General features: G+C 45.9%; 2 protein-coding genes across 3 annotated transcripts in view; both read left to right on the plus strand.

The window, feature by feature from the left end:
• Positions 1-14,374, plus strand: part of LOC135392190 (transcription factor SOX-9-like) — a 38,151-nt gene extending 23,777 nt beyond the window's left edge. For both annotated transcript variants that reach the window (XM_064622890.1, XM_064622889.1), the window contains 4 exons: positions 7,715-7,924; positions 8,171-8,358; positions 9,245-9,533; positions 10,132-14,374. In XM_064622890.1, coding sequence (XP_064478960.1) covers positions 7,715-7,924; positions 8,171-8,358; positions 9,245-9,533; positions 10,132-10,372 — 928 coding nt within the window. In that variant the 3' untranslated portion in view covers positions 10,373-14,374. The remainder of the gene's footprint in view (positions 1-7,714; positions 7,925-8,170; positions 8,359-9,244; positions 9,534-10,131) is intronic.
• Positions 14,375-17,694: 3,320 nt separating this feature from the next.
• On the plus strand, positions 17,695-20,112 carry LOC135392198 (trans-1,2-dihydrobenzene-1,2-diol dehydrogenase-like). The gene is made up of 7 exons (XM_064622905.1): positions 17,695-17,804; positions 17,890-18,001; positions 18,061-18,224; positions 18,284-18,536; positions 18,613-18,737; positions 19,437-19,587; positions 19,777-20,112. The coding sequence occupies exons 1-7, from the start codon at positions 17,712-17,714 to the stop codon at positions 19,893-19,895; spliced, it is 1,017 nt and encodes a 338-aa protein (XP_064478975.1). The 5' UTR covers positions 17,695-17,711; the 3' UTR covers positions 19,896-20,112.
• The last annotated feature ends 931 nt before the right edge of the window (positions 20,113-21,043 follow it).

The following is a 21,043-nucleotide window of genomic DNA, read 5'->3' on the forward strand; positions in this document are numbered from 1 at the left end:
TCGCACAGCAGGATATGCTCAGAGCTCAGGAAATAGCTAACGCCTATCGTTCTTTTATCTGTAGGAGAACTCCGAGGCCATGCATAGTAGAACTGTTGGGCTAGAGGTATGGCTCCTATATGATTCGTGTCTTCAAAGGAGACCCTAGTCAACTGCTGCTTTGCTCATTGTCAAAGAGATCAGGATCAAGAGCAGTTACCTTCCCCAAGTTACGAAAAGTCGCACAGCAGGATATGCTCAGAGCTCAGGAAATAGCTAACGCCTATCGTTCTTTTATCTGTAGGAGAACTCCGAGGCCATGCATAGTAGAACTGTTGGGCTAGAGGTATGGCTCCTATATGATTCGTGTCTTCAAAGGAGACCCTAGTCAACTGCTGCTTTGCTCATTGTCAAAGAGATCAGGATCAAGAGCAGTTACCTTCCCCAAGTTACGAAAAGTCGCACAGCAGGATATGCTCAGAGCTCAGGAAATAGCTAACGCCTATCGTTCTTTTATCTGTAGGAGAACTCCGAGGCCATGCATAGTAGAACTGTTGGGCTAGAGGTATGGCTCCTATATGATTCGTGTCTTCAAAGGAGACCCTAGTCAACTGCTGCTTTGCTCATTGTCAAAGAGATCAGGATCAAGAGCAGTTACCTTCCCCAAGTTACGAAAAGTCGCACAGCAGGATATGCTCAGAGCTCAGGAAATAGCTAACGCCTATCGTTCTTTTATCTGTAGGAGAACTCCGAGGCCATGCATAGTAGAACTGTTGGGCTAGAGGTATGGCTCCTATATGATTCGTGTCTTCAAAGGAGACCCTAGTCAACTGCTGCTTTGCTCATTGTCAAAGAGATCAGGATCAAGAGCAGTTACCTTCCCCAAGTTACGAAAAGTCGCACAGCAGGATATGCTCAGAGCTCAGGAAATAGCTAACGCCTATCGTTCTTTTATCTGTAGGAGAACTCCGAGGCCATGCATAGTAGAACTGTTGGGCTAGAGGTATGGCTCCTATATGATTCGTGTCTTCAAAGGAGACCCTAGTCAACTGCTGCTTTGCTCATTGTCAAAGAGATCAGGATCAAGAGCAGTTACCTTCCCCAAGTTACGAAAAGTCGCACAGCAGGATATGCTCAGAGCTCAGGAAATAGCTAACGCCTATCGTTCTTTTATCTGTAGGAGAACTCCGAGGCCATGCATAGTAGAACTGTTGGGCTAGAGGTATGGCTCCTATATGATTCGTGTCTTCAAAGGAGACCCTAGTCAACTGCTGCTTTGCTCATTGTCAAAGAGATCAGGATCAAGAGCAGTTACCTTCCCCAAGTTACGAAAAGTCGCACAGCAGGATATGCTCAGAGCTCAGGAAATAGCTAACGCCTATCGTTCTTTTATCTGTAGGAGAACTCCGAGGCCATGCATAGTAGAACTGTTGGGCTAGAGGTATGGCTCCTATATGATTCGTGTCTTCAAAGGAGACCCTAGTCAACTGCTGCTTTGCTCATTGTCAAAGAGATCAGGATCAAGAGCAGTTACCTTCCCCAAGTTACGAAAAGTCGCACAGCAGGATATGCTCAGAGCTCAGGAAATAGCTAACGCCTATCGTTCTTTTATCTGTAGGAGAACTCCGAGGCCATGCATAGTAGAACTGTTGGGCTAGAGGTATGGCTCCTATATGATTCGTGTCTTCAAAAGAGACCCTAGTCAACTGCTGCTTTGCTCATTGTCAAAGAGATCAGGATCAAGAGCAGTTACCTTCCCCAAGTTACGAAAAGTCGCACAGCAGGATATGCTCAGAGCTCAAGGAATAGCTAGCGCCTATCGTTCTTTTATCTGTAGGAGAACTCCGAGGCCATGCATAGTAGAACTGTTGGGCTAGAGGTATGGCTCCTATATGATTCGTGTCTTCAAAGGAGACCCTAGTCAACTGCTGCTTTGCTCATTGTCAAAGAGATCAGGATCAAGAGCAGTTACCTTCCCCAAGTTACGAAAAGTCGCACAGCAGGATATGCTCAGAGCTCAGGAAATAGCTAACGCCTATCGTTCTTTTATCTGTAGGAGAACTCCGAGGCCATGCATAGTAGAACTGTTGGGCTAGAGGTATGGCTCCTATATGATTCGTGTCTTCAAAGGAGACCCTAGTCAACTGCTGCTTTGCTCATTGTCAAAGAGATCAGGATCAAGAGCAGTTACCTTCCCCAAGTTACGAAAAGTCGCACAGCAGGATATGCTCAGAGCTCAGGAAATAGCTAACGCCTATCGTTCTTTTATCTGTAGGAGAACTCCGAGGCCATGCATAGTAGAACTGTTGGGCTAGAGGTATGGCTCCTATATGATTCGTGTCTTCAAAGGAGACCCTAGTCAACTGCTGCTTTGCTCATTGTCAAAGAGATCAGGATCAAGAGCAGTTACCTTCCCCAAGTTACGAAAAGTCGCACAGCAGGATATGCTCAGAGCTCAAGGAATAGCTAGCGCCTATCGTTCTTTTATCTGTAGGAGAACTCCGAGGCCATGCATAGTAGAACTGTTGGGCTAGAGGTATGGCTCCTATATGATTCGTGTCTTCAAAGGAGACCCTAGTCAACTGCTGCTTTGCTCATTGTCAAAGAGATCAGGATCAAGAGCAGTTACCTTCCCCAAGTTACGAAAAGTCGCACAGCAGGATATGCTCAGAGCTCAGGAAATAGCTAACGCCTATCGTTCTTTTATCTGTAGGAGAACTCCGAGGCCATGCATAGTAGAACTGTTGGGCTAGAGGTATGGCTCCTATATGATTCGTGTCTTCAAAGGAGACCCTAGTCAACTGCTGCTTTGCTCATTGTCAAAGAGATCAGGATCAAGAGCAGTTACCTTCCCCAAGTTACGAAAAGTCGCACAGCAGGATATGCTCAGAGCTCAGGAAATAGCTAACGCCTATCGTTCTTTTATCTGTAGGAGAACTCCGAGGCCATGCATAGTAGAACTGTTGGGCTAGAGGTATGGCTCCTATATGATTCGTGTCTTCAAAGGAGACCCTAGTCAACTGCTGCTTTGCTCATTGTCAAAGAGATCAGGATCAAGAGCAGTTACCTTCCCCAAGTTACGAAAAGTCGCACAGCAGGATATGCTCAGAGCTCAGGAAATAGCTAACGCCTATCGTTCTTTTATCTGTAGGAGAACTCCGAGGCCATGCATAGTAGAACTGTTGGGCTAGAGGTATGGCTCCTATATGATTCGTGTCTTCAAAGGAGACCCTAGTCAACTGCTGCTTTGCTCATTGTCAAAGAGATCAGGATCAAGAGCAGTTACCTTCCCCAAGTTACGAAAAGTCGCACAGCAGGATATGCTCAGAGCTCAGGAAATAGCTAACGCCTATCGTTCTTTTATCTGTAGGAGAACTCCGAGGCCATGCATAGTAGAACTGTTGGGCTAGAGGTATGGCTCCTATATGATTCGTGTCTTCAAAGGAGACCCTAGTCAACTGCTGCTTTGCTCATTGTCAAAGAGATCAGGATCAAGAGCAGTTACCTTCCCCAAGTTACGAAAAGTCGCACAGCAGGATATGCTCAGAGCTCAGGAAATAGCTAACGCCTATCGTTCTTTTATCTGTAGGAGAACTCCGAGGCCATGATTAGTAGAACTGTTGGGCTAGAGGTATGGCTCCTATATGATTCGTGTCTTCAAAGGAGACCCTAGTCAACTGCTGCTTTGCTCATTGTCAAAGAGATCAGGATCAAGAGCAGTTACCTTCCCCAAGTTACGAAAAGTCGCACAGCAGGATATGCTCAGAGCTCAGGAAATAGCTAACGCCTATCGTTCTTTTATCTGTAGGAGAACTCCGAGGCCATGCATAGTAGAACTGTTGGGCTAGAGGTATGGCTCCTATATGATTCGTGTCTTCAAAGGAGACCCTAGTCAACTGCTGCTTTGCTCATTGTCAAAGAGATCAGGATCAAGAGCAGTTACCTTCCCCAAGTTACGAAAAGTCGCACAGCAGGATATGCTCAGAGCTCAGGAAATAGCTAACGCCTATCGTTCTTTTATCTGTAGGAGAACTCCGAGGCCATGCATAGTAGAACTGTTGGGCTAGAGGTATGGCTCCTATATGATTCGTGTCTTCAAAGGAGACCCTAGTCAACTGCTGCTTTGCTCATTGTCAAAGAGATCAGGATCAAGAGCAGTTACCTTCCCCAAGTTACGAAAAGTCGCACAGCAGGATATGCTCAGAGCTCAGGAAATAGCTAACGCCTATCGTTCTTTTATCTGTAGGAGAACTCCGAGGCCATGCATAGTAGAACTGTTGGGCTAGAGGTATGGCTCCTATATGATTCGTGTCTTCAAAGGAGACCCTAGTCAACTGCTGCTTTGCTCATTGTCAAAGAGATCAGGATCAAGAGCAGTTACCTTCCCCAAGTTACGAAAAGTCGCACAGCAGGATATGCTCAGAGCTCAGGAAATAGCTAACGCCTATCGTTCTTTTATCTGTAGGAGAACTCCGAGGCCATGCATAGTAGAACTGTTGGGCTAGAGGTATGGCTCCTATATGATTCGTGTCTTCAAAGGAGACCCTAGTCAACTGCTGCTTTGCTCATTGTCAAAGAGATCAGGATCAAGAGCAGTTACCTTCCCCAAGTTACGAAAAGTCGCACAGCAGGATATGCTCAGAGCTCAGGAAATAGCTAACGCCTATCGTTCTTTTATCTGTAGGAGAACTCCGAGGCCATGCATAGTAGAACTGTTGGGCTAGAGGTATGGCTCCTATATGATTCGTGTCTTCAAAGGAGACCCTAGTCAACTGCTGCTTTGCTCATTGTCAAAGAGATCAGGATCAAGAGCAGTTACCTTCCCCAAGTTACGAAAAGTCGCACAGCAGGATATGCTCAGAGCTCAGGAAATAGCTAACGCCTATCGTTCTTTTATCTGTAGGAGAACTCCGAGGCCATGCATAGTAGAACTGTTGGGCTAGAGGTATGGCTCCTATATGATTCGTGTCTTCAAAGGAGACCCTAGTCAACTGCTGCTTTGCTCATTGTCAGAGAGATCAGGATCAAGAGCAGTTACCTTCCCCAAGTTACGAAAAGTCGCACAGCAGGATATGCTCAGAGCTCAGGAAATAGCTAACGCCTATCGTTCTTTTATCTGTAGGAGAACTCCGAGGCCATGCATAGTAGAACTGTTGGGCTAGAGGTATGGCTCCTATATGATTCGTGTCTTCAAAGGAGACCCTAGTCAACTGCTGCTTTGCTCATTGTCAAAGAGATCAGGATCAAGAGCAGTTACCTTCCCCAAGTTACGAAAAGTCGCACAGCAGGATATGCTCAGAGCTCAGGAAATAGCTAACGCCTATCGTTCTTTTATCTGTAGGAGAACTCCGAGGCCATGCATAGTAGAACTGTTGGGCTAGAGGTATGGCTCCTATATGATTCGTACTTTAAAAAGAGACCCTAGTCAACTGCTGCTTTGCTCATTGTCTAAGAGATCAGGATCAAGAGCAGTTACCTTCCCCAAGTTACGAAAAGTCGCACAGCAGGATTTGCTCAGAGCTCAAGGAATAGCTAGAGCCTATAGTTCTTTTATCTGTTGGAGAACTCCGAGGCCATACTCCACAACTCGGGACGCCAACAGGAACAAATTCGTCCCCTGTTCAATTCAAACGTCGTCTGTCAGATCCCCCTAGCTTGTGGTTTCTGTTATATTGTACAGACAAGGCGTTGCTTAAATGATTGTGTCAGAGAGCATAAAAAATAAAGCTTCAAACTCCGAAATTGCTAAGGATTTGGAGGAATGTTGAGCGCTCTATGGGATGAAACAATTGTAAAGGCTTCTCAAGTGAACCCTCACATAAGGCTCTTGAAAGAGACCCTTTGTATAACCCCTTATATGAACTGTGTCAGGAACCAATCCGTAATCTTCGGTCCGGCTTTGAGCAGGCTGCTCGTTTTCCCACACCTTATTTTGTCCTCACCTGTGTCTTTTCCCTTCCCTTTGTGTGTGTATATTTGTGGTCTGTGAAGTAAAATTTTCAGCTTTGTCTGTCCCTTCATGTTCCCTAGTCTCGGGGGTTTACATTATGCATCACTAATATAGTACGCGAAGCACCTGATTCCTTTCAATTGGCACGTTGCTGATCTTGAATTTAAAAGCTTCCTTTGTTTGTTTACATGAAACGCTTCCGATGTGCTAAAACGCCCAATGAACCTTTTTCACAAATGTGTCGTATCCTAGCGGATCTACAGCGAACCACGCCGCTGCTCGCCATATGAAAACCACGTGACCCAAACCGGCCTGGAGTGGGACCGACGAGCTCGCGCCTTTCGTGCTGTCTCCCCACTGGTCCCCACTTCTGTCGTCCCCATGCTGCGCCATCTAGTGAAGACGGAGATGACCCTCTCCAGCACCTCAAGGTCAAGCGCATGCGCATAGGCCGTGTTGAAAAAGGTCCATTGTGTGCTTCCTTTTGATTGCACGCAGCTGCCGCTCTGTCGCACCGCTTGCCCTTTCCACACCTGCGCACGAGCATGTCACTCTGTTTTCCTCCTCTCTGGTGCGGAGAGGCGAGGAGGTTTTTCTTTCACAGACACGCCAATCTCCTGAAACCTTCCCGCTAACAGAAAAAATCCCAGCCACGCGTACACCGGACAAAGCCACAGACAGAATCCATATTGAAAAAAAAAAAACAGACACGGAAAACACGAGATAAAACCACATACGGACAGACAGGATCTATAGTTAAAAATCCCGGCCTTTTTTTTCGGAATAGCAAGCCGGCTCTTTGCCTGGCTAACCTTGCCTTTCCTTTTCTTTTTTTCTTAATAAACATATCCCCCTCCCCCGGCCACGAGGACTCTAGACAAAGGCATGCACAGCACAGGCAGGATCCATATTGAAAAGATCGGAGCCACGGGAAACATGAGATAGAGCCACATACAAGACAGACAGGATCCATATTGAAATATCGAGTATCTTTCGTGACTGTACTGCACTGCACTGCGTGCCTCTTCTTCTTTCATTTGTTCCTTTCCTTTATTTATTTTGTTTGTTCTCAGTTCCTTTCTTTTTCTTTCTTTTTGTTTATTTTCCAGTTTCTTTTTCGGAATAGCAAGCTGGCAATAGCCTGGCTGACATTTCCGTTTTTTTTTTTTTTTCACTCTATTAAACATAACCCCCCTTGTGTCTCGAGCGCCGATCAAAATCCCATTTTTGGTCTCATTATCGCAGAGATTACATCGCTCACAGAAGCGCAATTCGCCAACTGAAATACTGAGCCGTTATTTCGTCGCCCTTATCAGTTTCCGGAAACTTGGTAGTAGCCCTTCGTCAATCGCTCGTGTAGCGACGGATCCCACTTGTGAAAAACTGTAGAGAACTTAACCCTATTGGTCAGACTGGGCACGTTTGTCGACTTCGTTTCCCTTCCTTACAAGTGGGGGAAAGCCTTTCGACAAAGGGTGTCCTCGGTCGCTCAGTCGGTAACGGAGTGGCTTGCTGAGCTCAAGATGGCGTGTTCGATCCCTGCCGAGGGCGGTAGCAATGTGGGGGAGGTACACATTGCATGAAAAGAATCCCAGGTGGTCCACAGTCCTACCCACGTTCAACATGTCGCCATACTATAGGCCTTATGTGTAACATCACAGTGTCATTACAAATGTTGCAATGAGCGGCGTTACGATGCTCCGGAAGATGACAGCAACTAGCGCACCATGGTGTACGTGTCACGCTACTGTCATAGCTGATGAGAAGAAACTTTTCCTCTCGCAGAGTGTTGGGAGATGACGAAAAGCGCCCTTTCATGGAAGAAGCGGAGCGTCTCCGTTGTAAACACAAGAAAGACTTCCCCGACTACAAGTACCAACCCAGAAGGCGGAAATCAGCCAAAGGACATGTAAGCGAAGAGTCAAGCTCTGCAGGACCCAGAGTAAAGAACCATTCTCCGAGAAACGCCGAGGCTACCACTTCAACAGCCACGAGGTACTGCACAGTTTTTCTTTTCTCGCTGCGCAAAGCGCTCGTTTTATGAATATGCTCATTTTGCGTGACGAGGCCGTAAAATACATTCACAACATATAAATAGTTCTGAAACGAAACCTCATAATACAAAGAGCGCGGCGCCACCATCAACTACAGATCCTTGCGCTGCATGAAAAGAGAGCATCATCTGTGTATGATATGTCCTCACTAGGGCGGTCCTAATCACCTACGTTGAATTTGTTACAGAAACATAGAACAAAGCAGCGACTCAGCTCCGAATCATCCTTGCCAAGTCCACACACAACCATCGCTGTACCCACCCTCTACCAGCCCACCAACTCCGCCTGCAACTCCTCAGCACCACCGATTTGGCCCGGCGTCAATCAACGCAGTACACGACGTCCCGGTGCACACTGTTGATGCTGTTGGCAGAGGTACACCCATGAGGATGGATCACTTTTATGGGATTCAATATCAAGTAAAAGTGGCACGCAGGAAATGACAGTTGTGGATTTAATTAGCGGTCAGTTAAAGAGTAGGATTTTGATTGAATCACGTTTTTCGAGAGAAATTTGGGTTTAATCGTGCTTTTGCAAATTGATTTGGATCGAATCACTTTTCTGCAGAGGGATTTGGTGTCGGACTGCGCCCTTTTTCTGCGGACGGAGTTGTATTTGAGTTAAATCACTTTTTCGTTTCGTAACATTTAAACTCAAACTCAGTTGAATCAATCACTTTCTACACGTTGGACGCCCTCAATCCGTATTATGCACCACCCTGTCATATTGAAAGTCCGCCTCTAGTTTACCCGACCACAATTACCATATATGGGTACAGCTGTGTGGGAACAGAGCTGTGACCTAGTTACTTACAAAAGTGAGTAACAGTATGTAGCTGTAATTTTTCCCCGTAACTTGTAATCGAGAGATTCTGCGGTTAAAAGTGGAGTAAATCTCGTGTCTCCGCAGAATACATCGCTGTCCACGATACAGCATTCTTGATACATAATACTCTAGAGCTTCCGCTTCGTTCTTTCCAATTTCTGAATAACATCTCGTGCTTTTAGGTATTAATGAGATTCCAGCTATGTTCCTCGTCTCTGTGTTGTTGATCGTTGGTTCATAAGTGAGAGAGCGCCACTATTATGCGAGATACACTCGTAATAGTAGCCATGCACTGCCCATTAATTTTTACACGCCGAAGCCAGTCTAAGCTAAGAATACTTCCCGGATTTGGTGACGGATTTAATGAAAAAAGAGTTTTATTCGATATGGAAAGATAAATCCGGATTCATTTCTCAAATCCACACCACTTGTCCAGGTGGCCAACCTCCCCTGACGTCCACCTGCAAGTACGAGACCAGTGTCGATCAGAGCGGTCATCAGAACAGTCACGGATTGTCGAGCATGAGTGACTCTTATGTCCACTTAGGCTTAACTCCGACTGGGTCTCAATACCTGGCCCCACCTCCGAACCCGTCTTGGGCAACGCACCATCATCATCATAGATTTGCAGACCAGTTCTCTCAGGACAGGTTCAGAATGCCAGGTTGCTTTGGAAGGGAGGATTTAGAGAGCGGTGCTCTCGGCCCTGGAGGAACGATAGACAGGTTAGATCCTTGAATGCATTTTAACCACACCAACATTTCTTTTTCATCTATGTCATATGAAGATGCCATAACACACATATTTACGTCTCGATCTCCAGTTGTATCGTGCATTGCATCGATTATCATGTCCGGTAGTATAGGCACAGCCTCCAAGACCAGTGTTGTGCGTAGCGGCACTACTGGAATCGCTACTTTTTTCAGTAGCGGAGGTATAACTCCGCTACATCTGTTATTTGTAGCGGCAAAGTAATTTACGCTACAATTTTGAGTAGCGGAACCGCCTCCGCTACCACTACTTTTGAGGGAGAAAATAAAATAAATTAGACGCTAGAGTAGGTCCAGTCAGATCATGTAAGCCCGATTCAAAGAAGTCGAGTCGCGGCCGTGGCTCAGCCCTCAATCTGGCTGCCGTATATCCATCGGCGAGAAAGTAGCGGAAGGGTAATTGCGTTGCGGTAGCGGTATCGCGCTACATTCGTAAATCTGTAGCGCCACTAGTATCGCGCTACTTTTAAATAGGGTAACGGTACCTAAATAGAGTAGTGCAAATAACGGCGCCTTTAAATAGCAAAGTGTGTCGGTATTTATCTCCCAACAGAACTCACGCCACGTCAACTGGAAATTCTACGTTGGACCTGTACAGGAACAACTACGGAGCTGATTTCCGTCGACCATCCACGGGATTCGTGGACACCGATGGCTACTCTCGGCTCCAAAACTGTCCCGTCTTTCCTCACGTGGTCGGTCAGGAACAGGGAATCTTCCAAGACTCTAGGGACAGTTCTTCAACAACTTGTGCCTATGGTCAGACTTTGGGCCATTTTCTATCACCCAGATGAAGGGCTCCTGCTATGGCTTTCATTTGGTAATCGAGTGGGAAAGATGTCTCGCAGAAAAGTGCCTCAGTGAGTGGATTTATCGGGACGCCAAGCAATATGCTTTTTATGATTTATGAACAACTTTTTACGTGATGAACCTGAAAGTGTTGTAGAAAAACCGTATTTCCTTATGGGTTATATTCATTCTTCTATGCGAACGCATCTACGTGAACGGACAACCAATTTATTTTCACGGAACGACAGTTTTGCCAAAGATGGGTCGGGAATCGTGCAATGCTTTGAATGCATTGCTTTGTTTTGCGAGCGTGTTTTTATAATGTGAAACCTACTATTGCATTTATAAAATAAGTGCATTTCGTGTGTCATTGAAAGGTGTCCCTGTGTCTTCATGGACATGATTTGCTCAATATTCGCCCTCCAAACACTCTAATACCACCATTAAAGGTGAGCGCGGACAACATTCACAGTATCATCAACCGCACGTAAGATCCGCGCTAGTAGACATATATCCCGAGTCGTTATATTTGTAAGAAAAAATCCGCATAACGAAAATCTTACGAACGTTTTCATTTTTCAGCATGCAAACCACATTAATTATTTCACCCTGTATTCTCCAATAAGATGTTGTTAAAGGCGCAGCAATGCACTGTGTGGCTCCCCCTAGTGGACATCGGCAGGGATGCATCCCTTCTTGAATGTGACAACCGGCGGACGATATCGTGACATGAATACGGCAGAAGCGTATCGGTATGTAAACAATCTGCTCAACAGATGGGACCATCGGGTAAACACAAGTGCAAATCACGTGCTGCTATATTTCTCGCCAGGAAACGTTGAGTTTAGAAGGCATACAAGTCGAGTCCGAAAGCTCAAGAAGAGATGCAGGCTCTAGGTGGCAACTGTGTACATTGTTACATAGTTACAAGTTCACTCTAGTGTAACTAGAGGGCATTGAAACTTGAGGGCCGCACCCGTTATGGCCCTCGTACGTGGGCCAATCGCAACGCTCATTTGCTGCTCATTTGAAATCTCAACCTATCAAAACGTTCATGTCGCCCACACTCATCATCATTTAAATAAAGTTGTTGTTCATGTGTGACGTTTGGAGCACGCCAACTTTCAAGACAACGCGATGACACTTACTGTGCGCGAGTTCAAAGTTGGCATCCAGGCACAATTACATGTTCTGTGTTCGACCAAGGGATAAAAACGACGACGACGAGGAAGAGAAACGGGGAATCGAACGGAGAGCGCGTGCATCAGTGGCAAGGTAGTTGAGCTATTTGAACAGTTGAACAGTCAGGCTTGTACTAGAGACAGTGCTTCAAGTTTGTACAGGTATTCGATTTGGGGTTGCATTAAATCCTTTGGTTTTGTTGCTTTTCCATGTCTCGTCTCGTTCCTCTCTCGTCCCGCTGGCATAGCTCTCGGGAACCCTTAGGTGGGAGGATATGAGGAACAAGAGACCAGTGGATTGGACCAGGTTGTTTGCACATTCGGCTGGCCCCTCCCCCAAATACGGAGGTGCGCCTCACACTACTAATGGCGAATTCGCGTGGTCGTCTCATGGCAACACGTCCTAATGCTCCGGAATTCCTAGGCGCCCGCGATGAATCGAGTGACCGTTGGCACCCGAACATGAGCGCCAGAAATGTAGAGGTTTTAGTTTAGGTTTGCCTATTCCCTTTTGAATCAGGGCAGGTATCTCAGGATACCACAGGCTGAAGTCAGGGCTGCCTCTGTGGCTTTCCCGGGCTCTCCGTTAGGGTCCGCTTCAGCTTCCGTTCGTCCACCCGAGTGGGAGGCTTGCTGCGCTAGTTGGTCTCTGGTAGGTGGCGCTTCTAGAAATTCAAAACTGGACCATCCTGTTTCTCCTTGAACCGCAGCATTCGCTGTTGCCATTTTTCGTTCCAATGATTTGATCGTGTCGTTACGGCACTTGATTGGCGTTCGGGACGGCAACTGTTTTCCAAAGTAGGGTCCCTATACGGTGTACGGATTATACGAATGTCGAGCGAGTCATGGCCTTTCCTTCTGGTGCTCGTTGTTGTCACCCCCTTTTCATGTTCTTCTAGGTAGTTTACTTGATTTTGTAGAGTTATTCACCCCCACGACGCAGATGTGACGACACCCGTCGCTTCGAGGTCGGAAAGTGGAAAAAGTGGCAAATTTCTGCCGCTCCGAAAGTGCCACGCGACCATGCGCCATCTGGGAAAAAAAGTTGTCACCAATTCGACGTGCGTATATTACGTCCGCTGAAAACCAAGTGAGGTTTACTATAACGTACGCTGTCGCCTTTGCGTACGTAAGGGATAGCGTTTGTAGTTCTGCGCACACTGAAGACACAAGCAGAGCTTTGCGCCTTGCGCAGCACCACCACCACGCTGTGCCTTACATACCCAAAGACGACAGCGTACGTTAAACTCGCTATTGCTGCAACGGAACGCCCTTCCGGAAGGTACACGTAAGACGCACCTTTTAGACACCGATATGCTTCTGTCGTATTCATGAAAACGCGGCTTTTGTCTGGCCATGGAGCAGGTGTTCTTTTCTCATCCTGTTCAACCAATTTCGGGGGTTATTTGCCGGTATCGAAAACGATTTTCCTCGAGTTGCCTCCACAGAAGTATTAGAAATTAACTTCTTCCCGATCCCGAGGTTACACGGACAAAATAATATCCGAGAATAAAATGCGTATTTCTTTATTGGTAATAAAATTTGACTTTTAACTAGGAGAAATTTATGCTACTGTAAGGTTGTTATGAGATGACAAACTTTTCGAGCACTGTTTTCACGGTAATCTTCGTCTACAGCATAGATGGCTTACCTTTCCAAATGCAGCCTGACGCTTCTCTGCAAATAAGAAATTGCTCTGTCAAGTAGTGGATGGCCAATTTTTCTTCTTTGTTCCTCTCAGACACTTGGAAAATTAGTCGCCGCCGCTATTTAATAATTACGAACCTCGTTGTGAACTGCCTATGTGTACTCATGATGTTTGATAGGTTTGTTATACCGCACACGTTTGGGGGGGGGGGGGGTTGAATTCTATCAGCAGTTATACTGCTCACACATATTGTTCTATGCAAGGTACAATCATTGCTTTCTCGAAGACTACCATTTCTTCCCTCGCCTATCAAAATAATTGGAAGCGCTGCACTGGGAAGGGGGAGACGCAAGACAAACACACAGGACACTGTTTATTTCCAGAAACGGAAAAACGAATAAGGGACTGAAATACGTCTAAAACAGTTGATGATTAAAGCTCGTCCTGTGTGTCCACTTTGTCTCATCCCAGTAACGGGCGCTCGGATTTATTTTCATCTGTGGATAACCAACTATAGCCATAGGTATACGCATGAACACCATAAACGGTCACCGCAACGAACGCCACAAAACAAATAACGGATTGGATTGGATTGGCCTTTAGCGCCCTGCGTTGACCGCTCGAGGTACCGACCATGGTTGCTGACTTGTTACTTCTTTTATGACGGAGCCAGCGAGCGCGGCAGTGTATTGCTCCGTTGCGTTGTTCCGCCTCTGAGCGTTGTTCCGTCGTCTGCTCTTACGGTGTCTTGCAGCTCGGGTGTACGGCACTGTGCACTTTTAACAGTAACACGACCTCCGTACAATCGGTGGCCCCAGTAGAAAGTGCGCAAGGGTTCCCGACAATGCGAGTTGCAAACATGAAGGTCAGGTTTTGACTTACATGTTTATACTACTCGCATTGTGGCGAACCCTTGCGCAATTTGCTGGAGGCATTCCTTTAAAACCCATAGAAACTTTTTTGCAGTGTTTGTTTTCTTCTCAGCACAGCGATGTATGCTTAGATTTATTTCTGCTCTGACGCTTCAGGCCAACATACTGATTGTTATAGTGGGATGTGACTGTCATTGCTGACTTTTGTATTTTGACTAATTTGGGACAAGTATTAATATTGTTCTCTTCTGTAATAGCTTCGTCTCTCGGAGGAATACATAAATAAATAAACAAATTTTTCAAACAAACAAAGTGCAACGCATGATTTGTCTTATTCTTTCGTGAAACTCCACCACTGCCATGATAGCCGACTAACCCTGTCCTAATCCCCTAAAATGGCCCTTCCTTCCTGTGTCCTCCTACTTGTTTCAAATAACTTTGCGTTGCTATCATGCTACCATTATCAGCAGAAGCTTGGAAAGTGTTGAAAGGAGATCCGAAAGGACTTTCTCCGGCTATCGCCATTGTATGAGCATGCGCTTTCTGTTTCCGTAAGACGTGAGGTTGACTCTGCAAATTTCCGAGTTCCATTGGGAAAATTCAAGGACTCGCCAATTAAATATGATGCAAGTGCTCCTAAGTCGTGGCAAGGTCTTCCTCGAGATAAATAGCGTTGGCCCGATATAGAGCTCGGACAAGTAGATGTTTTTGTACGATTTTTGTGTTTCTTTTCTGTCTGTTTTTATATATTAGGTGAAACAGCCTTTGTGTATATGAAAAGGTTCAATGTACAGTAGCTGGTTCGTTTATAATCACGCAATTTCCAGAAGGAGTACTTGACCTGATTGGTATATATAAACCGGTAAAGCTATGCATTACAAAAAGAAAAGGATCCTCGTTTCACATGATGGGAATTGATGTTCTGAGGCCGGAACACATAGAAAGGCAAAACACATAAAACGCCTCAAGTGCCTAAGCAGTTAATTATGAAAGAAGGAAGTTAGCCACCTGTAGGACTCGATCCCGTCACCCCGTCGTCTGAATGAGAAAACATGTAGGAGTTAAAGGTTAGTTGATTCAAATGACGCGCTCTTGGAAGTCACTGGAGAGTCGTGTTAGTAATGTAGAAGATGTGGGATCGAGTCCTACAGCTGGCTAACCTTTTCAGTGACTTCCTTCTTTCATCCTCGTTTCACTCGTTTCAAGATGATGCAAGTGCATGCTAGCCTTGACGCTGGCAGACGGCCGTACAACGCCACCTAGATACATTATTGCCTCCTCTCCCTCCATCGCTACCTGGACATATATAGTCAGAATTCGTCTGCCGTTCTGCGAGTTCAAGAACCCGCAAATGATTGCAGCTTATTTGGGAGCCGAATATGTAGACAGAAAGTCAGTGTTGAGAAACTTTGAGACGGTTTTGGGGCGCTTTATTTCAAAGTTTTCCCATTTAGCACGCGAGAACGTTCAATCACCGCTCGCAGACGACGGTGGTTCGTCTTTATAGCCACGACCGGTGAAAGTAGTTCGTGATTGGCTGCCGCCGTTGAAAACACGATGCTGATTGGCTGACTCTTAGTTATCACGTCACGTCGATGTAAGCAGGCTTTCTCTGTCTAGGTGGTGTTGCCAGCGACCGCCCACACACAGTCACGTGGTAGAGCCGAGTCAAGTCAGTGCCGTGTATGGCAAAGGGAGTCTGGCCATTAGAAGCCTAGCTTAGGAGGCTAGCCCACTGATAATCGAGATCAGTGGGCTAGCCCGCCATAGGCGCTGCCCATGTTGGATAGGGGGAAAATAGTGAGGATAGGCTGATTGATAGCGCCCCATATTTCAAGACTTCATTGGTCGGAAAGCTGAAAAAGTGGGTGGAGCTTCAGGTATAGGCATGACCCATTAATGACCAGACTCCCTTTTAATATACAGCTCTGCGCCAGACTAGCGTAGCCACCCTCTAGCGGTCGCTCGAGCCAAAATCGCCATTGCTTCCTGTCCACCACGTGATCCTCTCTAAAGTTTCGGTTTCGCAAGGCTTTGTTTCTCTCGCTGCTCTCCGTATGATTTTGCTTTTTGAAAGTAATTTATCTTGAAAATGTGAGCACCATCGTAGGAATGACGTATGGTAATGTGTTCCTGTCCCGGCTGCGGCTCTCGTTGAACTGAAAGCAGCTCTGTCACGGGAAAGCGTTTTGTTCTTAACACGGTAAGTTGTTTTAATGGCGTTTATGTTTATTCGCTCGCTGTGTATTCGCAATGAGTCCGAGCGCCTCCGAGCGAATAAACATAAACGACCTAGGTCGCCCGTGTGTGTTCGAGTCATCTTGAATTGTTCATTGGGGACCTCCAACTGTGCATATCTTCTGTTGCTGTACAAATCTGATTAATGGTATTCTGAGAACGGCATTCTTTACCACTTAATCAAGGAACGTACATGTGCTGGAAGTAGTTGCCACACGTGATGTTTCTGGTCCCACGTTTTCCTTTTGCGTTCTGCACACTGTGACTGGTCTTCTAATAGAGCAATAAACATTCCAACACACACAAATAAAGTGCAGGCACGCATTCAACATAATACTGCCATTTGAACCGAGACACAACTACAGCTCGCGTCGTCTGGTCTGCTGGCGCCATGCTGTCTGGAGGGTCACGTGAGCGGTCACGTGGTAGACAGGAGCATCCCAGAATGCAATGCGAAGCCGGCTACGCTCGTCCCGGTAGAAAAATGGGGTGTTGTTTCCAATGCAGCCCCCAGAAAAGTGTCGGAGCGGCCGCTCCTTGTGTTACCTTAGTTTCCTTCCTCCATGCGTCCATGTATCCATTCATCCATCCCAGTGTTGCCAGGTCTTCTGAAATTTCAGTAGATCTACTGGACTTCGAGTCGGTCTACTCAAATACTGAAAAACGGTCAAAACGCGCTTAAATCTACTGAAATTTTTGCCTGAACCGTGGTTTTACATAGCGAACTCCAATTCACGTTTGCTGACACTGTCTGGTTGCATCGTAGTCCGCGTACGAGCAAGAAAATAATGTCGTTTTGACACAGTGAGGGGTCTACGGGTTATGTGGCATCTGCAAGTAGTCACCTTTAAAAAAGCAAGTGGCTGCCTATGTAAAACAATTTATAGCAAAGACATTGCAGAAGTATGCATATTTCACAGGACACCCGGTAGTATAGCAAACATGAAGACAAGATCCGACGAGCTTATGTTTCCGTCGTTAGGAAGTTTCGTTGTAAACCAACCTCTACTGCTTGAAAAATTCGAGAGTGTGCGTGGAACGAACATTTTCGGAGGTGAACGTCATGAAAACGAAACATCTTTCGACAGAACTATCACTGGACTGTTGCACCGTGTGACCGAGAGTACGTGATCGAATGACGGTATCCGTGTTTATTTATCATATGGCACACTAATCAGGTCGCCGTGGAGTGCTTCGTCCTTGTTTTTAGTACATCTAACTGAATTTTCTGATGCAGACCTCCTGAATTTCCGCCTAAGTGATCTGGCAACGCTGATCGGCTGATCCTCCGCCATAATGGCCGAAATAGGGTGGCTAGTCCGCAGTCATTGGTCCAGCTTCGGAGGTCACGTGAGTTCTCAGCTACAATAGATTTCTACTACAGCCTACAGCTTCGCGCCTCATAATGGCTCCTACAAAATGGGGAATCGTAAGTGCGGGCAAAATCTCGCACGATTTCGTCGCGTGCCTTAGAAGTTTGTCGTCTGAAGAACATCAGGCAGGTAATTTTTATTCTTTGAGGTTGTGCAGCGGTAACTGAACCGTCTAGGAATTAAATATAAAATTTACCGCGGACCTTTTAGATCGTTGCAGTAGCAGGCAGGAACTTTGATACCGCCAAGGCCTTCGCTCAGCTTCATGGGATCCCTAAAGTTTATGGCAGTTACGAAGAACTAGCTCAGGATGGAGATGTTGGTAGGCGTACGAAAATGAAAGCCAAGCATATGGACTCTGCGGCTTTGTTCCTTTTCCAGAGATCGCCTACGTTGGATGTCTTAACCCGGACCACTACAAAACGAGCAAGTTATTATTTGACCATGGGAAACATGTACTTTGTGAGAAACCTCTCACAACACACCTTAAACACACACAAGATTTATTACGAACCTCGCAAGAGAAGAAGCTATTCCTCATGGAGGTTGGTTGTCGCCGGTGAAATAGTGATATACTCTCTGAATGACGTGTACGACCTTCCAGGCCATATGGAGCCTGTGTAATCCAGCCTACTTGAATCTAAAAGCACAGTTAGATAAAGGGCTCTTGGGACAAGTCTCTTACATCAATGTCACATTCGGCCACGCTTCGATGTCTCAAGATAGAGTGATCAAGAAAGATCTGGGAGGTTCTGCCATGCTGGATATTGGAATCTATTGCTTGGCACTCATTGATTTTCTATATGGAGGGGACTTACCCGAAAAAGTACAAGCAGTTGGGACTCTGACTGATGAAGGTGATTCCTGGCTTTTTATTGAAATCGTGGACACGAAGATTCATTTGACCCGGAAAACATTATTACCTGCGTATAGGTGTAGACATTGGAACGGCAGTATCGATGAAGTTCAGCAACGGTCGTCTGGCCACATTCACTGCTTCCCTCGTCATGGACCTCCCGAATGCTGCAGAAATTGTCGGGACAACGGGCACTGTGCGGGTAAAGTTAATCTGAAATTGACGCGCTGTATTGTCTCAACTCATTTTGCCTAGTCTCGCACTTTGTTCATTAGCGATTCCAACACTACAAGTATTGTTGTCTAGCTTTTTGTGAAGGCTCGTGGTGGGTTTGGCCCTCTTCTAGCGATACTGTAGTGTCGGGGAACTGGATTGAGTCAGTTGAGCATTATTGTGTCACGTGCGGTGTTTAGTATATCTACTAAATTTTGAAATTTGCCCGTGTTCCTGGATTCTAAATACATGATCGATGTATCGAAGGTACACAGTGGGTTTCAGTGTAAGGGTGCCCGGGACCTTGGTTTTTTAGGGATCCCACGAGCATATTGGGGTCTTCCATGGTGTTTGAATTGCAAAGGGTACTGCAGACAGCTACGATTCCGTCGTCGTGTAGGATGTTCCTATATTATGACACTCTGGTGGATGAAATTTTTCATTTGGCCTCTGCGCGCGACTTACGGTCAAATGTAGCTTTATCCTGAAAGTCAGCTCCACACTCATCAACTTTTTTTTAGATGTGTTCCCTAAACTGGTGAGCGTCCAAGTTTGCGTTTGTAGCTCTCCCAACATTTTATCCCCAAGAAAAATGTATCTCCATATTGTTTCAACAAGAAATGAAATGGGTATCCAGAAGAGAGGATTCACTGCTGTCAAAGGGCTTTCGTATTGTATTATATTCCAGATTGAAGAACCGTTTTGGAGCCCAACAAGAATCGAAACTCCGTGTGGACCTCGCGATTACGTAGTGCCCAAAACTGTAGTCCCATGCAACTACAAAAACAGTGGTAGTCTGTGTTACGAAGCTAACGAAGTGAGACGTTGCCTACTTGGAGGTAGGTCGCATTTTCGTCTCCAATTTGGGGATTTCTTGTCAAGTTTGTCTTCTTTGTCGCGCTACAGTCATGATGTGATTTGCAGAAAGAACCACATTGAAAGCATCAGACTATATCTTGGATGGCCATGCCTCTTAGCATTATTGCCATAATATACGGAGGCAAATAAAAAGTACGCTTTATTTGCAGGATCAATTGAAAGTGCACACGTGACTCACAAGACCACTGAAAGGATAGCCTTCCTCACTTGCGAGATATTCAAGCAGCTGGGAGTATCTTATGTCCATGAGCCAGTCTGGCTTCAATAATTCGTGTTGCCTTCTCTCAGCTAGATTCCTCTACGGGTGTCCATAAATTTAAGCTGTATGTGACAAAATGTGAAGCATGGTTTAGTATGTTTTGGTAGGCTAAATGTAAGACTTATCATCTTACATTTAGTCTGTTTTACGATTGATTGTTTCAACTATGTACGTTGCAGGGACCCAGTAAATATACTCCTTAGTAGTAAAGCCCTCGAACAACGAAGCGCAAGTTTTCTTTCATTTGCGTCTCTTCCGCAATATACGAGCAAATCTAAAAATTTGCTTCGAAATTACGTAGCCCCATTTTGCGCTAATTTTTTAGGTCCAGACTCAACGATGCTTGTGTGCAACACGGCAGAGCATACATCCGGCGCTTAGAGCAGCCACAGTGCAATGCGCAGTTGCTAAAGAATGAAACTGCTTCTGTCGTCACATGTTCGGATGGCGAGACTAGAGCAGCCACTCAGCTAAAACGCCAAGGAAGTGACGAGTCTGCCAGTGTTATCGTGGGTTAAAATGAGTTTGAGTTATAATAACCTCGTATACTGATACGTTATAATGAGAATCAAAATACGTCATTTCATACTACGTAAGAGATGCCGTTTGGAGGTTGCAAAGGGCTTCAAGAAAGCAAGGATGCGTCCGAATTTCAGTTGGTAAAAGAGGAAGGATGACAAAACTTTGTTTGGCTGCATGGATTGCAGATGGATATAAAAGAGGAGACTGAGGGAAACACAAAGGAAAACCTTGATCCAGGCTTACTGATACAACATGAACGGGATTCCGTAAGCATTGCCAGCCATACAACCGATCTGTCCTTTTCATTCTTTGCACATTGATTCAGCGCCGAAAAGGGCAGAGCAAATAAGAGGCCACATTTGCATCTTTTCTGGCAGATAATTTGGAGGGGTGCTGGGAAAATCCCTGGGTCCACAAGCTTGTGATTTCACGTCTTTCAAAAGCTTGTAGTGGTTCAGGAAGTTGGCATCAAGAATGGACGTCTGCAACCATGTTGAAGACCCAGATTTCAGGAAATGTCGTTCGTAGATGGTGATCTTGGAGCCGGCTGTGGTACGAGGGTGGTTGTCAGTGATCTGTTCAACTCAGTGTCTACAGGAAAACGGCGGGCCGATGTAAAACAGACCATGGAGTAT

The sequence above is a fragment of the Ornithodoros turicata genome, chromosome 4, assembly GCF_037126465.1.
Source record: "Ornithodoros turicata isolate Travis chromosome 4, ASM3712646v1, whole genome shotgun sequence".
NCBI classification, from domain to species: Eukaryota; Metazoa; Arthropoda; class Arachnida; order Ixodida; family Argasidae; genus Ornithodoros; species Ornithodoros turicata.

Coding starts and splice junctions, on each gene's coding strand:
- LOC135392198 (XM_064622905.1), top strand. CDS start 17,712: ATGGCTCCTACAAAATGGGGAATCGTAAGTGCGGGCAAAATCTCGCAC. Junction 17,805..17,889: donor TGTCGTCTGAAGAACATCAG/GCAGGTAATTTT, acceptor CGGACCTTTTAG/ATCGTTGCAGTAGCAGGCAG. Junction 18,225..18,283: donor AGAAGCTATTCCTCATGGAG/GTTGGTTGTCGC, acceptor ACGACCTTCCAG/GCCATATGGAGCCTGTGTAA.